The sequence below is a fragment of the Acomys minous genome (genome assembly GCF_964271855.1).
Source record: "Acomys minous genome assembly, chromosome: 10".
Taxonomy (NCBI): Eukaryota; Metazoa; Chordata; class Mammalia; order Rodentia; family Muridae; genus Acomys; species Acomys minous.
In genome coordinates, this window is record NC_140491.1 from 42,431,168 (window position 1) to 42,449,130 (window position 17,963).

At 44.9% G+C, this 17,963-nt stretch overlaps 1 protein-coding gene across 3 annotated transcripts in view; it reads left to right on the forward strand.

Annotated features, from left to right (window-relative positions):
* Positions 1 to 17,963, forward strand: part of DDC (dopa decarboxylase) — a 91,130-nt gene that overhangs the window by 60,392 nt on the left and 12,775 nt on the right. For all 3 annotated transcript variants that reach the window (XM_084798335.1, XM_084798336.1, XM_084798337.1), the window contains exons 8-10: positions 4,734 to 4,828; positions 9,099 to 9,166; positions 15,288 to 15,364. In XM_084798335.1, coding sequence (XP_084654461.1) covers positions 4,734 to 4,828; positions 9,099 to 9,166; positions 15,288 to 15,364 — 240 coding nt within the window. The remainder of the gene's footprint in view (positions 1 to 4,733; positions 4,829 to 9,098; positions 9,167 to 15,287; positions 15,365 to 17,963) is intronic.

The window sequence follows — 17,963 nt, forward strand, 5'->3', positions numbered from 1 at the left end:
CTTCAGGACTCCTCAAACTCCTTTAGATCCTATAAGTGGCTAGAAGACTCAACACTTACTGAGAACTATCTCACAGAGGTGGTTGAAGACAGAAATTGAAATCAGCCGAGTAGAAACATGGGACAGTCTTGAAGTGTGAGCACATAGGGCTTCTAGGAGACTCGGAGGAGTCATGACGGTATGAACTGAGCACTCTAGTTATAATGTGTAGCCATGTGCACTGAGTAATGACATTTCCCTAGCAGGAAAGCTTTCCTACCCTCTTCTCCCACCCACCCCCTCCTCCATCTCCGCTCAAGACAGGTTTCTCTGTGGTGGCTATCCTGGAACTTGATCTGTAGACCAGGCTGACCTTGAACTCAAAGAGATCTGCCTGCCTCTGCCTCCCAAGTGTAGGGTTAAAAGGTGTTCACTACCACTGCCCAGGTTTCTCCTAACCCTTTACTGGTTTTGTGTGGATCTGGTTCTACTCAAACCCTCCTGGAAGCCCAGCTTGCACCTTTAGAGATCAACTCCTCCAGAAGTCAAAACTGTTAATGGTGCCAGGTGTGGTGGCACACGCCTGTAATCCCAACGCTTGGGAGGCAGATGCAGGTGAATTGATGTTAGATCGAGGCCAGCTTGGTCTACAAAGTATGTCCAGGACAGCCAAGGCTACACAGAGAAACCTTGTCTCGAAAAACAACAACAACAAAACCAAACAAACCAAAAAACTATTAATGCCATCACCCAGTGTCCCCATCACAAATCATAGAATCAGACTGTCTGGGCCAAAACTCCAGGCAAAAAAAAAAAAAAAAAAAAAAAAAAAAAAGAGGTCTGTAGGGTCATCTCTCAGAAAACAGAGTAGATGCTAGATTTTTTTGCAGGTAAAGTTGATTCTTCAGTAGAGACTATTGGGTGCTCCCTAGGTCTTTTCATACATACTGAACCAGGCTTATAGGTGAAGGGGCCTGAAGCATTCTAGAGTGGCCTTAGCGTTCCCCATTTAGCTGCTGAGACTCACTGAAACATCTTTTCATGTGGGTGCTATGACGCAAGCTCTGAGACACTTAAGGGTGAAGCTGAGCGGCCTGCTCTCTTTTCAAGGTTTCTCTGACTTATCCAGCATGCCTTTCTCACAAGAGTGGAGGACATAGGAGGAGCGACAGAGGTGTGTGAGAGAAAGAGACGCCTAAATGCCTTTCTAGACCCTTCCCTCCCCCATGCCATGGTATGAGTGTTTCTTCCTGTCGGCCCATCAGACTCTCCGTCTTGCCTTATCTCACTCCTTCATGCAACATCCTGAACTGAACATAAACAGTGGGGCATCTATGGGACTTTGTTCGTGGACCTCAGCCAAAAAAGCAAATTCTATAGGCAGAGGTCTATGTGGGACCCAAGAAGCACCCACAGAAAACACAGAATCATCTTGTTTTAGTCTGTTTGGGGTGCTCCACAAAACACCACAGACCTCAGGGATTGTAAAACCACAGGAATTACATTGCTTGTGTGTGGAAATCTAGGATCAAGGCACCAGTCAATTTAATGCCTGGAGAGAGCTCATGTACTGGCTAATAAGCGGCACATTCTGTGAGTGCTCACACGGTAGATGATACAGGCAGTCTCTCTGGTGTCTCTTTTATACGGGTGTTAATGGAACTCCACCATGATGATCTGGTCACTTCCCAAAGGTAATGCCCTTACCCTGGAGGCTAGGATTTAACAGATATTCAAATTACAGCATGTCTTGTTTTACAAAGGAGTGTAGAGTTCACCAGGCCTCGGAGCTAATCTGAATGATGGCTGTGGACTCCATCCATCATGATCCTGTTGCTCCTCAGGGAGAAGTCTTGTGTTATCCTAAGGCTTTGTCTCTTGCTGCACCCAACTGGGGTCATGTGAGCACCTGGTGAGACTGATACCTTTGCCCTTGCTTCAGATGACTTGGGTTTCTTCTTGTGCCTTAGTTTCTGACAGTGTCCTGACATAGTGGTATCCACTAATTCATAATTCATCCGGCCTTGATTTGCTGTGAGTCTTAGTTTTGGAATGGCTTTTACATCTTTTGTCAGCAGAGTTCAGAATGACTCATTCTTCCTCACAGCGCGCGCACACGCACACACACACATGCACACACACACATCAATGACCATCATGTATGAAAAAAATCAGTGGTGGATCCACCATTATGTATAAATTCAGCTCACCAGGATCTTCCCCTGTGCGGGGATAGCTGCTAGCTATCCTCTTCATAGCCTTGTGGCTATATTTGGTGTTTGGGCTATTTCTCGTGGTGTATTTTTACTAGATAGACCTACGAAAAAAGCATTACTCACCTCAGACAAGAAACCAAATTAAAGACCAAATTAACAATTCCACAAAAGTCCAACTTAGTGAAACATTGACTTTATTGGGGTTATTTATAGGAGTTTGGGTGAGAGGTTGCCCAAAGGAACATGGATAATTCAAAGGTAGTTACATCACTGAAAAGCCAAGCCCAGCCTGGCTGACCTCACAGAAGCTGCACCTGGAGCTCTCAGCTTAACCTGAAGGCAGTTCTGCTGACCGGTCTCCTTTCCTTTTCTTTTCTTTTTCTTTTTTGTTGTTGTTGTTGTTCTTGTTCTTGTTTATTTTTTTTGAGACAGGGTTTCCCTGTGTGGCCTTAACTGTCCTGGACTCGCTTTGTAGACCAGGCTGGCCTCGAACTCACAGCGATCTGCCTGCCTCTGCCTTCCGAGTGCTGGGATTAAAGGCGTGCGCCACCACCACCCAGCTCGGTCTCCTTTTCTTAGCAGCTCTTACTGTTTATATAGCTTCAGCCTGGTAGGAGGAGGCATCTTAGAAATTCCAGGAACTTCCTGAGATATATGAGTTTGTTTACTTCCTGAGTCTTAAGAGGCCCCCCTCTGGCATGGAATGTTTCAATTTGTACATTACTACACAACACATGAAAAAAAAAATTTTTTTTTGAGACAGGGTTTTATTGTGTGACAGCATTGGCTATAGACCAGGCTGGTCTCAAACTCAGAGATTTGCTTGCCTCTGCCTCCTGAGTGCTTGGATTGAAGGAATGTGCCACTATGTCCTGCTAGAAAATTAATGATTTTTTTCACTGACTCCTAAGTGATAGGATAGGCAACTCATAATTATTATCTAATGTATACTCAAAGATTTTTGTACCATCCTCTCCTTCGTTTGCCTATGAGAGAATAAAGCTTAGGCTAGGTGGCTAAGGGACGTTATCAGCAGAGCAGTGAGCTCAGAGATGCACATAATGAGGGTGTATGCGTGCAGAGGAGGCTTTCTCATCCCCAAACAAAGCAAAATGAGAACTCTCTCATTAAGGCTGTTATGTGTGGTGGGAGTGGAAGCTAGTGTTGATTGTCACCTTGATAGGGTCTGGAATCCTGAAGAAGATAAGCTTCCAGGCACACCAGTCCCCTCATTTAGATTAGGTTAGCCTCTGGCCAGACCTTGGGAAGATTATGTGGATTAAGTTAATTGAGGTGAAAATACCCACCCTAAAAGTAGTAACCCAGTTCTCTGGGATAGAGTCCTGTGCTGCATCAAAAGTAGAAAGCTGGCTGAGGCTGACAAGAAGTCATCCTTTTCTGCTGCTTGGTCATAGATTGAGCAGGATGACCCACTTTAGGCTCCCGCTGTCAGGTCTACTCTACCTTGAACTGTGAGCCAAGTGAACCCGCTCACCCTTAAGTTACCTTTCTTAGGGTATTTTATCAAAGCAACAGGAAAAGTGACTAGGTCAATTAGGGAACACAAATCATTTATGGCAGGAGCCAAGGGTAGTTTAAGATAAATTACCTAAGTTTGTGATGGACATGGGGGAGGCAGAGCAACATTAGTGTAGGTATTTGCAAGGTTCTCTAGAGGAACGGAAGCAACAGAAATGTATACGTGCATATCCTATACACACACATCTAGAGATCCATATGTTATACAAATGGGATGCATTAGATTGTCTGCAATATCTGCCTTTAGGTAGAGACACGGGGAGCTCAGTCACTGCTCAGCCTAGGAAGGCCCAGTCTAGTGCTGAAGGCTTCGAGATACCTGCAAAGTTTCTGGTACTGAGTCCATCGTGGAAGGCTGAGAAAGCCGGAGTGCAACATTAGCCGGGAACAGCGTTAACAATAAATGCAGTTGACCAGGAGACAGTATCTGAGGCCGGAAGGTGACAGTGCTATTTCTGGGACCTCTTTATATGTGACCTACACATTGGAAGGCGCCGCCTGCTTTCAGTGTGGCCTTCCCTCCTCAGCTAATGCTTCCTAGAAATGTCCTCCCGTACATGGCAAGAGCTTTGTCTTTCTGGGTGATTCCAAATCTGGCCAAATTGACAACCAAGATCTTCAGTGTATGGATTATGCCCTACTTTCCGTAAAGGATGTTTCTCAAAGGGAGATTTGAGCGGGGGGGTTAGCAAACCCAATGAGGGAGTACACTCAAGGCGGGTGGAGTGACGGGCATGGAAAACAGAAGAGAATTAGGTAAACACAGTAGGGGTGGCATGTGCTGGCCTCAGCACTATGCTGACTGGTTGCTTGTTTTTCCTCCACTTTCTAAGCACGCTCTGGGCAGCTGACATATTGGAAAGCCAGCAGCTGGTATCTCTGCCCTCAGTTTTAAAGCCTCCTAATGGGAGGCCTTTTGGAGATCCAGCTGTTTGCTCCACAAATACAACTGATAGAGGGGTATTCAGGCGAGAACTCACCATTTGCTTCTGTTGGTAGGCAACCAGGAGGGCGTGTGGTTGCACATTGATGCTGCGTATGCGGGCAGTGCCTTTATCTGTCCTGAGTTCCGGCATCTCCTGAACGGTGTGGAGGTAAGCAAGCTGTTCAAGAAGGTCTTTGTTTTGTTTTTTTTTTTACCTTTTGCCCTGAGAATCAAGCCCACAGGCCTCCTGTGTACATGGCAAATAGTTTCCACTGAGCAGCACTGCTACCCCAAGGTCATTTAAAAAGCAAAAACAAGGTTGCTAGAGAGATGGTTCAGTGGTTAAGAGCGCCATCTGCTCTTCACAGAGATCCTGAGTTCAATTCCTAGCAACCACCTGGTGGCTCACAACCATCTATAATGGGATCTGATGCCCTCTTCCGTAAATAAAGCACTCATACAATAAATAAAATAAATAAATCTTAAAAAAAAACTTTTAATAAGAAAGCAAAAACAAAAGCAAACCCAATGTGTTATCAGTGAATTCTCCTTTTGTAAGGCTTCGACGCCCCACACTGGGCAGCGGTGGCTCACACCTTTAACTCCAAGCAGAGGCCAGCCTGGTCTACGGAGTGAGTTCCGGACAGCCAAGACTACAGAGAGAAACCCTATCTCAAAAACAAAACAATAAACAACGCAAACAAATAAAACTGGACACCCCAACTTATAGTGCTTTGGTTTGTTCCAGCAAACTACTTTCTAGCCAGTTGCAGTGGTTACTAGGAGTTACACCTCCTCCGGGAGCTGGAGAACGGAGCAGCAAATAAATGTGCATGCCGTTCTCACAGAGGACCTGGGTTTGAGTTCCAAAATCTACTCCCATAACGGCAACTCCAGGAGATCAGATGCCTCTGGTCTGTGCACACCTGCACTCCGCACATGTACATAGACACCAAGTGCCCCCGCCCCCACACACATAATTTTTAAAAATGAAAGCTAACTTAATAAAAGAAATTACAGTTCCTCAGGACAGGGGCCGAGGGCATTCCAGTCATGCAGTCTGTCTTCTGAAGCACTCCCGAGGCTGACAGCTATTTTCCAGTTGCTACAAATCCTGGGCAGAGCTGTGCATCCTAGGTTTAGACTCTACGTATAAATCTATGGAGAGAAAAAAAAAAATTTACGAGTAAAATAAAGTTTCTACGCATTCCAGTCAGACAATAATTTAAAATGTCAACCTGCGATTCCCTACAATCTGGCTCAATGTGTTGTTCACAGTGTTCCTATGCACCTGAGTGAGATTGGCCAATATTCCATAGAAAGTCACCAATGCATTTTTAAGTGTCCCACGAACTCTTCCAAGAACTGAAAAATGTATCCTGCTCTACCAAATGAAACTTTCTTTTTTCTTTTTTTATTTCGTTTTTATTTTATTTTAATTTATTTATTTATTTATTTGAAACACTTCCTTGAGAAGTTAACAATCAAAACAGTTAGCCAGGACTTTACTCTCTGCAGAGCAAAGAACACAAACCAGTACGGACTCAACCCGGAATCCTCCGGAAGATGTCCTGCCCATCGGTCCAGACTCAGGCAGAATTCCACTGTTGGGCTGTCTATAGGATAGGTAGGTTTTTCCAGCGGACGACGAGCAGACTCATGTGCTCAAGGGCCCCAAGAGGCCTCCTATAGAAGTCTGTCCAAGGAAAGGAGACGCTAAATGAGGGGAGTCCATCTTCAGCCAAGAAAGGATTGCTTTCTTGGAAGAGGGTTCTTGAGCTTTCACCTTGGAAGGGAAGCAGGATCGGCTTGCAGGCTTCGCCATTCCAGATTGGAATCACCATGCACCATTGGGCAGGTCAGGTACTGTCTAGTCGCATCATAAAATGGATTTTCCCAGCGATGAATCCTTTGCGCGGTTAGCTGAAGGGATGGCTGCGTTAATCATCCGTGGGTTTAAGAAGAGTGTGGTACATAGGGAGACTGAGCGCGCATTAGATGCTTTCATTATTTTTCACCGGGGCTTAAAGAAGCTCCTTCTAAACCTCTTTCTGCTTGCATGTGAGGCTTGCCAATCGATTTTCTAATTACTATTTTGAATTCTCATACGAGCGGAATAGCAGAGAGGCGAATGTCAAAGGTGTGGCATACAAACAGTCTCATCTTTGATGAGAACAGTCCCCCTCCGTGCTGATGAGCAAATGCCATGGTGGCACCTGTCTCCGCAAGCATCACTTTTTCTCTTAGGCAGTCTGTGTTTGCTTACTGAGTGTTTCATAGAGGCTAGACTTGCATCCATCCTAGGAGGTAGAAAGAGGTCAAAATCACTAAGTACTGGGGCTGTGTGAACATCTGGAAAATTCTGATTCTGATGATGCCAAACCCCTTTACTAGTTTTGTGGGTGTTTGCGTCTAAGAAATGAACACTGAGCTTGATGGTATGCGGACATTTCTAATTCAAACCCTAACGTCCAAAACGCTCCAGAATCGGAAGCTTTCCAATCCCTGATATATGCTAAAGTGGTAAATTTCCATATCATGAAGCTCTGTCTCACACGTAGAAAATTTAAAAACACTGAGTAAAATGACCTTCAAGCTGTATCTTGGAATACTTACACTTCATGTTTAGGTTTGGGTCCTATGGCTAATCTATTTCACCCTGTATATGTAAACACTTTTAAGTATAAGGAAGCATTTCAGATAAGAGACACTCAACCCATTTTCCTTTAAGGGAAGAAGGGCCACGCGTCTCCTGTGCCTCTTCCCCCCCCCGCCCCCCCCGCCGCCCCCCCCAGAGTCGGGCCTAGGCTAGAGGCTGCTGAGTTCAGGTATCCGGTTTAAGAATTTCCTGATGAACCAATGCTCTTCTTTGGCCTGAACTGACAACTCAAAAGTTTCACCTTTCACAGAGGGGTGCCGGACAGTGAGACCACCACAGCGATGGGCACCGCGGCTAGATCCTATCAACAGCAGACAGCATTCACAGCGCTCATAGGGACCTGGAATCACTGCAATTTTTCCTCCATTAGCGGTACCGCTCTCTCCTTGCCTGGCTGAGGGCTTGGCCGCTCCGTGGTCAGATAAGCGGCCGCAATATCCTGCTGTGGCCCGACCCTTGCAGATAAGGGCCGTCCTCTCTGTCAGCGGGAGGAAGATATCACTGTACCGTAATGAAAGAAGTTTAAACAGATCAGCCCCAGCGGAGGGAACTAATAAAATCCCTAGCAAACAATGCTCCTCTTTAACCTTTTGTTTCCTTTTATCAACAAATGAAACTTGCTGTAATTTCCTGTCTCCTTCTCAAAATTACTTTTTCTGAAACCTGGGAGGAAATGAGTCCGCACCTCCAGCTTGGGTCCATATGGAAGCGTGCTCTGCCTGGCCCCCATGGCTATCGCTGACACCAGTCAGGCCCCTTAGAGCTTTGCTACCTCCTTAGCGAGGGTCCCTGGAATTAAACAAAGAGGAGCAACCGCAAAGCCTTGGGAAGTTTGAAAACTGTCCCGTTAGGAGATCGGGCTAGACTGAGCTTCGCCTCTCTCTAAATTGAGCTCTGAGGCCAAATCCCCGCCGTTCAAATGGACGCGTTGCCACTCATCAGTCACGTGGGAAGCTGGGGCCGGCGTTTGGAAAATGGCAGAAAGCAGCCTTTGTGAGACTCTGGCTTTCTGAGAGCCTTCTAGCAGCTGTTGGGAGGAACCTATTTTTCTCCTTGAAAACAGGGTCTGCCAAGCTGCAGTTGTTACCTGTGACCCTCCAGGCAAAAAACCCGTAACTGTCAGGAACGGACTGAACTTAGACTTCATCTTTAAAACGGAGGGAGGAAAACCCTTAGGTACAGGGAAAGCGTTCTCATTTTGTGCTATGCTGGCCAAAGAACCTTCAGTTAAATTTTAAAAAGGAATTTCTAATCACTGTAGATTAATTATGAGATTTTTTTTCTCTTTCCTGTCATCAAATTTCTCATATTCTAAGAAATTTGCCTCCTTAGGAAGTTTGAAGGAATGGTGTTCATAAAGTATTTGCAGGCCCGATCTGCCTAATTCTGGACACAGTACTTATCAGTTGAATATTCTAGATTTCTAGGGCTCGCAGCACTCGCTTGGGGACTCTCGTGTGATGTTACCACGTAGGATGTGAACTCTTAGAATACACAAGGTCAGGGGCAGGAGGTCCCCCTCAGTCACAGTCATAGGGAAGGGGAATGGGGGAAAGTGGAGGGAGGGAGGAATGGGAGGATGCATGGGATGGGATAGCAAATGAGATGTAATATGAATTATTTTATTTTTCAATAAAAATGTGTTAAAAAACAAACAAAAAAGAATAAAGATCAGGTCATGCTGCCAAAAAATAATAATAATAATACACAAGGTCTTGCTTTCTCCCTAAAGAGCTGTGGCTGCACTGCTTTCATTTTTATTGTTCTTATTCCCTTATAGTTTGCAGATTCCTTCAACTTTAATCCCCACAAGTGGCTTCTGGTGAATTTTGACTGCTCTGCCATGTGGTAAGTTTCTTTGTTGCTCAGATCCTGGTAGCCTGTGGTGACCCCTTGTCTCTGCAGAGACAGAGGCCTACCTGCCAGGACACATCCAGGGCCCTCATGAGAGCAGAGGCAGCACAGCTAATTTACACTTAGCTCACCACTCGCTTCCCTTTCAAAGCCACTGCTGGGATGCTTGCTCAATCTCACTCTGGTTGTAAACTTTTATCTAGACTGTTATTGTTGCAACCGATTAGCTTGAGGGGAGAGAACCTGGAGACAGGAGACCTGTCACTTGACTTATCTGTAGTGAGCAGACTCCAAATCCCAGGAAACTTCACTACTTACATTTAATTGTTGCTTCTGTGTATTTATTCTCAGATTTATCATCAAGCCTCTCAGACTAACTCTGACTTTAAACAATCCAAATGCTTTAAAGTACTTGCTGAGAATAAATAAAAGTATGATGTCTTTAAATTTTTTTTTTCTGGAAATTCTTAGTAACAATGTAGTAAATCACTTTGGCTATAAGTTTAAAAATTGAGTAATGGTGTACCACATCAAGATGTTTTAGGAAATAATGCCTGGGAGCAGTGCAGAAACAATAGAAATTTGTTTCTTTAGAATACAAAACAAAACAAAAAACAAATCAAAATCAGCAGGAGGCGTAGTGGCACCCACCTTGAATCCAAGCACTCAGGAGGCCAGAGGCAGGCAGATAGCTGTGAGTTCGAGGCCAGCCTGGCCTACAAAGTGAGTCTAGGACAGCCAAGGCTACACAGAGAAATCCTGTCTTGAAAAACCAAAAACAAACAAACAAACAAACAAACAAAATCAAAGTGGGAAACTGATTAATCAGGAGAAAGGTTCGGTTTGAACGTTGTACAGTATGTAAGCTTAGTGGTCTCAATATGCTTACTTGGCAAAATCACTCAGTGTATAATGTAATGAAACAGATGATACTTCACCTTAAAACAGAAACATCGCCCTCCATCAATTTAGGTAAGGTCAAATCCCCAGTTTACCAAATAATCAGTGTGTTGTTTTAGTAGCTTATCTGCAATCCTTTAGTTGGTTGTAAAATCAAATTCTTCTTCTTTTTTTTTTTGTCACAATATTTTAAATAACATTTTACAATTTTTATGTATTTGTATAGGGGTGTGTGTGTGTGTGTGTGTGTGTGTGTGTGTGTGTGTGTGTGTAGAGGCATGCACAAAGCCTTGGAATGTGTGTTGAAGTCAGAGGGCAACACTCAGGAGTTGGCCATTTCCTGCCAGCTTGTGTGAGCCCAGGACTGAACTTAAGCTGCCAGGCCTGTGTGCAGGACACTCTACCCTCTGAGCTTTCTGCCTTCTGTTACTATAACAAAACTGAAAAGAACCAAGAGGTTGGGGTCCGAGTAGACTTGGTACATCACCTTAGGGTTCACTTCCTCATAGACAATTCCTTCTTACGGTGTCCACACCTAGTGGAAGGGGGGAGGGACCTCTCTAGGGTCTTTTATGAGAGCCCTTCGGTAAGTCTCTTAACTAAGATTGCACCCACCGTGACCTCAAAACCTAGGAGACCCCAACACCTAGTCACTTCAGGATTTGGGTTCAATGTTCAGATAGCAGATAAAAAGAAACTTCAGAGCTCATTTGAGTCTGAGCGTTATGAAATTAAGACAAGAACCGAGCCGGGCGTGGTGGCGCACGCCTTTAATCCCAGCACTCAGGAGGCAGAGGCAGGCGGATCGCTGTGAGTTCGAGGCCAGCCTGGTCTACAAAGTGAGTCCAGGACAGCCAAGGGTTACACAGAGAGACTCTGTCTTGAAAAAAAAAAAAAAAAAAAAAAGACAAGAACCAACTTATTTTATATTCTAGTGGTCTTAGGCATGGAGTGCCAGGGAATAAGATAAAAACCAAGGTAAGCTAAGAAACTAGATAAAATAGTGGGTGGTAGTCCACGAAGAGTAGGTGATGGCGGCTTCAGTGTCTGTGATGAGGAGGCTTGGGGAAGAGATGAGCAGAGAGATTTGGGCGAGGGATGAACAGAGGGCCTGGGAGCTGAGGCGAGGAGGAAAAAGTGGTCAGGACACCATGAATTGGTTCTTTCATTCACTGACAGGTTATTTATGATAGGGAGGTCAGGAGAAGGCCCTTTGGGGAAGTGACATTTGACCAGACATCTGAATAGGGAGAGAGAAACAGGCAAGGAGTGAGAAAGTGTGTGCAAAGGCCCTGAGGTCGAATGGACACAATGCCCAGCTCTGATTTGGTTTGAAAGAGTTGCAGATTTTTCTGTTGGAAGATGGGCTCTGAATTGGTTTTCAAATAAGCTACTGCATTTAAAAATTGGTGGTTTTATATAACATGTGCTTCTTTTCAAAAATGTTATTCTCATAGTCAGAACGGGTTAGAGCTGAGTAGCCCTGGGCTGGGCCCGTGCTTTCCAGTTCAACATAGCGACGAGGCAGCTACCCAGTCAAGGCTCACAGAAAACACAAGCTTCACAGTTGTTCACAGCATACCTTTTTTTTTTTTTTTTTTTTGAAGAAGGGCTGTGTCAGGTTAGATGACAACAGACTTTTTTTTGCCAAGAAGCAGCACACAAACTAAGTTCTCAGGCTGTGTGGACAGAGTTTGTGTACTTTTCCCTGGTCCTTACTAGAAGTGACAACAGACTTGACATAAACATCCTTATGTCAGACATTTACTGCAGTTCTGGAGCTCTTCATAAAAATTTCACCTTCTAAGCGAATGCCTGCCACTTCTGCAGCACTTCACAGTTTATCTCACCCTCAATAGCTCTGCAGGGTCAGGAATTGCTTGCCTGTTTTACGGGCAAGGAAGCCAGAGCTTAAGGCTTAATCCAGCACTACGTGGAGGCTTGCACCTATGGCCTCTGCTACTCAGGAAGTTGAGATAAGAGGTTTACTTCAGGCCAGGAGTTTGAGACCAGCTTGTGCAACAAACAAAATTCCTTCAGAAAGAGAGATAGAGAGATAGGTCGAGAGAGCTGGGGGCAGAGCAGGGAGGGATTTTTCTCTTGTGAGAAAGGGTACACAGAGATCCTTATCAGGGCGGGTGGACTGTTGTCTTAAAGCGCAGGCCTGATTAAAGAGTAAGACAGACTCCTGCACTTTGTCATACCGACTAAGAGCAGATACAGGATGCGGCACGTATCTGACACACCCATGCACAGTTGTGCTCAGGGAAGCCAGTGGGATCATTCATCACAGGCACAGACGCTGTGCTGAAGCAGGGGCTGTGTTTTGGTGAAGAGGGGCCGACATTAGGCAGCCATTCTGTTTCAACTTTCACTCAAACAGTTATTGACTGTGTTTTCTCTCTGAACACTACAAAAGGCCCTGAATTTTAGCCCAGAAAGTACAGCCTAAAGGCAAAAGGTCACTAGTTAGACACAACATCCCCATCCGGTCTTTCCCTGCCCAGCTGCCTTCACGGAGGGGTTCTGAGGAGCATGCTGGGGGCGGGGGCGAGGGGGGGCGGGGCGGGGAGGGGGAGGGTAGAGGGGTCCGTCTGAGTGTTTGCAGAGAGCTTTAAGGGAAGATGGCGCCTTGTAAGGTGTTGTTGACCCGGAGTCAGTCAAAGTATGAAATCCGAGGACTTTTTCTATGGTCTTTTGCGCTGTCCTGAACATCTACCCGCTAAACAAGAAGAAATCTTTTGTTAGCCCTGATATCATGGCAGTAGTGTGATCTGCTCTGTCAAAATAGAGCACAGGCTGTAAACACGATCTGTAAACAGATCTGTAAACACGAGAGGTCCGAGGTGGCTAAGCCTCAGACCCTGCAAAATGTGGCCCAAACCCACAGTCCCAGGTTAATAATTTTTTACAGATATGTTTTAAGATCTCACTAAAAAAACAAAACAAAACAAAACATATATTTTTAAAATTTGTTTGGTTTGGGAGTGCTTTCGTTTGTTTTGCTTTGCTTTGTGCTTTGTTTTGTAACCTTTAAAATAGAAGTGCCTCTCATTTGTTTAATGAAATTTCGCCAACAGTTTGCCCATAATATTACATAAACACTCTGGTTGGCTTCTTATTAATTAATTAATTAATTTATTTTTACTGGTTGACTTCTTTAAATATTGAAATGGACATGATAATGCAAGTTTCTGAAACTGGCAGTCACTGTAAGCATAGTAAATAGTTTCTTCATGAATTCATTATTTTGTTCATAAGCCTTTTACTGTTCGTTTGGTACTTTGACTCCTTCGTATGGAAGTGAGTATGAAATGGTCCGTTCAGAGCTTAACATCTCTTTACTGTTAGAGCGGCAGAGAAGACCGACAAAGCCAGACACTAGTCACTGTTCTGTCTGGTTAGATAAATGATGTCAGGAAAGATGGAAGAAACAAAACAAAAGAAGGGCTGGGATGTAGCTCAGCGTTAGCTTCTCCCATGGCACATTCAAGGTCCTGGAGTCATTTCTCAGCACCACAAATAAGGAAGTAAGTAATAAGCGCACACTGATCAGTCCTGGATGACAGTAAAAGGCTATGGCTGCAGACACACTGGGGCTGGGAAAAACAGTGAGAGGAGTAGGAGCAAGAATGCCCACAACTCGGCATGCAAAAACTGACTTAAGAATAAACAGAAAACCCCAGAACTCATACCCCTCTGCCTGTAAAATATTCAAAATCAGCCCTTCTGCTGTCAGTCGTGGGAGGTGTCAATCCAGCACAAATGTAGTTCACATGGAAGAGCCAGTGTTGTTTATGTCACGTTAATTTCAGCTTCATCCCCAAAACCAGATGAGAAATCCACAAAATTAAAAATTTGAAGCCGGGCATGGTGGCGCACGCCTTTAATCCCAGCACTCGGGAGGCAGAGGCAGGCGGATCGCTGTGAGTTCGAGGCCAGCCTGGTCTACAAAGTGAGTCCAGGGCAGCCAAGGCTACACAGAGAAACCCTGTCTCAAAAAACTTAAATAAATAAATAAATAAATAAAAATAAAAATTTGAATTATAAGTCAATACATCTCTTGTGTGATTCCTTGGCCCCAATCTGCTAAGGTACTCACTCTCCCTCTGCAAAAACATTTTCAGTAAAACCCAGTGATGTTTAGCAAAATAGTATAATGGTCCAGAATGTGTGTATTCCAGATATGTGTGTTAGAATGCTAAGAAAAAAAAAGTAATTTGCCATGTTAAAGAAAAAGGAGAAACGATTATCACATCTGGTTCAGAAAAGGCATTAGGGTAAAAGAATCCTTCCTGCTGGACAAAACCAAAGGCATGTTCCACTGCGCCTGGCCCTAAGTTTATATATATGTATATATATATATATTTTTTTTAAAAGACTTATTTTCTTACTTAATGTGTGTGTGTGTGTGTGTGTGTGTGTGTGTGTGTGTGTGTGTGTGTGTGTTTATGCCTGTGTACCACTTGCATGTAGTGTCCAACACAAGGCCTCTGGGTAAAAAGTATCCATCAATGATCAGAAATGCAAATGAAGATCACAGTGGTAGGCTGGTAGTGTAGCTTGCTTAGCATGAACGACGTCCTGGGTTTGATTGTCAGTAGCAGAAAAACAACAACAACAACAACAAATTGTGAAACCACAAAAGCCCAGTATAGTGCTGTCCGGTCAGCAAGATGTTTTCTGTTCTTAGAGTCAGAGCTTGGACCTGGGCAGCCCTAACAAGCCGGGCTTGCTCCCCTACCCTCAATAGCTGATGAGGAGGCATAATAATGATTAAAAAAAAAAAATCAACAACAGAACGATTTCTCCCGTGGGCCACAAGTAAAGAGGCCCAGTGACACTTCCACCCACATTTTCTGGGTTAAGGACATGGAAATCGGGTTTAAATAAAGACCCAGGGCTATGCATAACTAAGCGTTCCTGGTCAGTGTGTGGTCTAGCCCTTCACTGCCCTGCTTCCACTGTCTCAAAAAAAAAAAAAATGGTCTGACAAGTCTTCAGAACTGCATGAAGCCCGTTTCTGGGAGACAAGTTATCCTCTGGCTGGCCCTAGCTTCTAGCTTTTTCCTTTTCCCAGCATGAGAGATTCCAGGGGAAATTCCAATCCGAGTTCTTAAACGCCTGATAGCCAAAGGGAGGGGTCCGAATGTCTTTAGGATATCTTTATTCCTGCTGGAATTTACAAGCCCTATCTTTTGTTCTCTCAAATCAGGGTGAAACAGAGAAACGACTTAACTGGCGCCTTTAAAATGGACCCTGTTTATCTGAAGCACAGTCATCAAGACTCTGGTGAGCTTAAGCAGGCTGCTCAGGGATCATTTTCTTCAGTGCTGTGCTGGCAATGCTAAAGAAGTTCATAGCAGCTTTCTTGGGACTGGAGGGGTTCTCTTGCTCCCCTGGCTTACTCTCAGAACTCCTCCTATGCTGTGCTGAGTTGGGGGTGGGGGTGGGGGCAGTGGTTGAATTCCTCCAGCAGAGGCTCTGGCTTACCCCCCTCCCCCCCGGAAGCTTCAAGGGCCTGAGTTACACGGGACAGGAGGAGTGCAGCCATCAGCCTCAGTGCAAGTACAGGCATGTCTCCCAAGAAAGAAAACACTTAAAGTAGTGACTGTGCTGATGTCTTTCCTAAAAAGGAATGCCACAACATCCATCAATACCATGAAGAAAGGGGGAAGAAAAAAAAAAAGAGCAAGCTGGGCAGAGAAAAGAAATGAAGAGAAAAATGTGTGTCAAGAAAACTTACGTAGGGCTGGTGCCCCAGTGCACACTTCTGCATTTGGGGGGTGGGGGCGGGGGCGGGGGATCTGTGTCCTGTGCCCGAAGCGGTACCTTAAAAGAATTAGGGAGGCTCGGTGTCTGCAGAGACTGCCGAGGAAGAGAACGAGGCAGTGAACAGTACTGTGAGGACACACAGACTTCTCTCAGAAGCCATAGCAGGAAGCCCACAGTAACAGGGGTGGCCTCTAATTTCACTATGTGCTTCCCAGAGACCATGGCGGAAAGCAGACACAAAGAGGTGTTTGAGCCATGGTGACTGTAAGTCAGCCTCTTGACAACAGTGAGATGCCTGAGGCAATTAACTCATGTTTCTAGAGGCTCAAGTCAAAGATGGGGCAGCCCCATAGATTCGAGCCTTTGTTGAGGGAAGCACGTCACGGTGGGAGCATGTAGTAAAACAAGTGCTCACATTGTGGCGTATTTATTTCGTAAGTCAGAGGAGGGTAGGAAAAGGGGAGAGAAAAACTGATGGGCTGTCATAATTCGTTTTGAATGCACATCTCCTGGGACCTAAGAGCATCCCAATGGGCCCCACTTCTTAAGGGTCCAAAACTCCTCCTCCTCGTACTCCTTTTTTCTTTTGTGGGGGTTTTCAAGTAGAGTTCAGGGTTTCTCTGTAGCTGTCCTGGAGTTTGCCTTGTAGATCAGGCTGGCCTTGAACTCACAGAGATCCGACAGCCTCTGCTTCCTGAGTGCTGGGATTAAAACAAACAAACAAACAAACAAACAAATGTCTATTACCGCCACCTGGCTGCTGAGAACATCTTTACAGCCACTGTCTACAGAAATTATAGCAGTGGCTTTCCCAGGTACAGAGAGATACACGGGAAATTCTGCCAGTGTCTCCTCATCGAATCCTGGTGTACAACGCAGCTGACTTCTTCTTACAAAACATAAAACGCCCCATCCTGTGTGTCTGTTATCCTTCTTTTTTTGTAGGCCACAGCTCCCAGTACAAAATCCCGAGTCAGTGTAGACTGGAGACTGAGGGCACCAAGAGAGCAGAAATCCCTGACAAGTATTTCTACTCAACTACGTAGCCAAGGATTGGTGACGTCATGCTTCTGGTCCTCTTGCCTTTACCCCTTAGGGCTGGAGTTACAGAAATGAATCACCACGCCTACTTTATGATTCTGGGTATCAAATCCAGGCTTTTGTGCACGCTAGGCAAGCACTCCACCAACTGAGCCTGTATCCCCAGCCTGAGTTTTTTTTTTTTTTAAACATAACAAAAAATGCTGGCTTCTGCTGATGAACGGGGGAAATGATTGCTCTCATTAAGTAGGCTTTTCAGACCTAATCTGTGTTAATAAAGATCTGTCTTGCAAAGTAGAAAAGAGTCAGTGCTAAACCAGATTTCCTAATTCAACGTTCCAAATGCAAATATTTCTGTATTAATTACTTTGCTGTTGCTATGATAAAAATACCATGAACAAAAGCAACTTAGAAAAGTGCTTATTTGGGTCTGGAGAGATGGCTCAGGGGTTAAGAGTACTGACTGCTCTTCCAAAGGACCTGGGCTAAATTCCTAGCACCCACATGGCAGCCCACAACTGTCTATAACTCCAAGATTGGACACTTTCACACATACATGCAGGCAAAACACCAATGTATATAAAATAAAAAAAATATTAAAAAAAAATCCAAAAGTGCTTATTCCCAGCTGGGTGTGGTGGCGCATACCTTTAATCCCAGAGCTCAGGAGGCAGAGACAGGCAAATCTCTGTGAGTTTGAGGCCAGCTTAGTCTATCAAGAGAGTACAGGACAGCCACCACTCTGTGTAACAGAGGCACCCTATCTCAAAAACAAAACAAAACAAAGCAAAGCAAAGCAAAACAAAACAAAACAAAAATGCTTATTTGGCTTACAGTTCTAGGGGGATAGAGTCTACTATGGTGGAAATGGCAGGACCACATACTGAGCTAGACAGGAACGGGAAACTAGCTGGTCACATATTCATCAACACACGGGAAGCAGAGGGAGTGAGAGCAGGAAGTGGGGTAAGGCTATAAAAAGCCCACCCCCCCCCCCACCCCACCCCCGCCCAGTGACAAAATTCCTCCAGCCAGGCTCTGTGTCCCAAAGTCTCCAGAACCAATTAGGGACTGA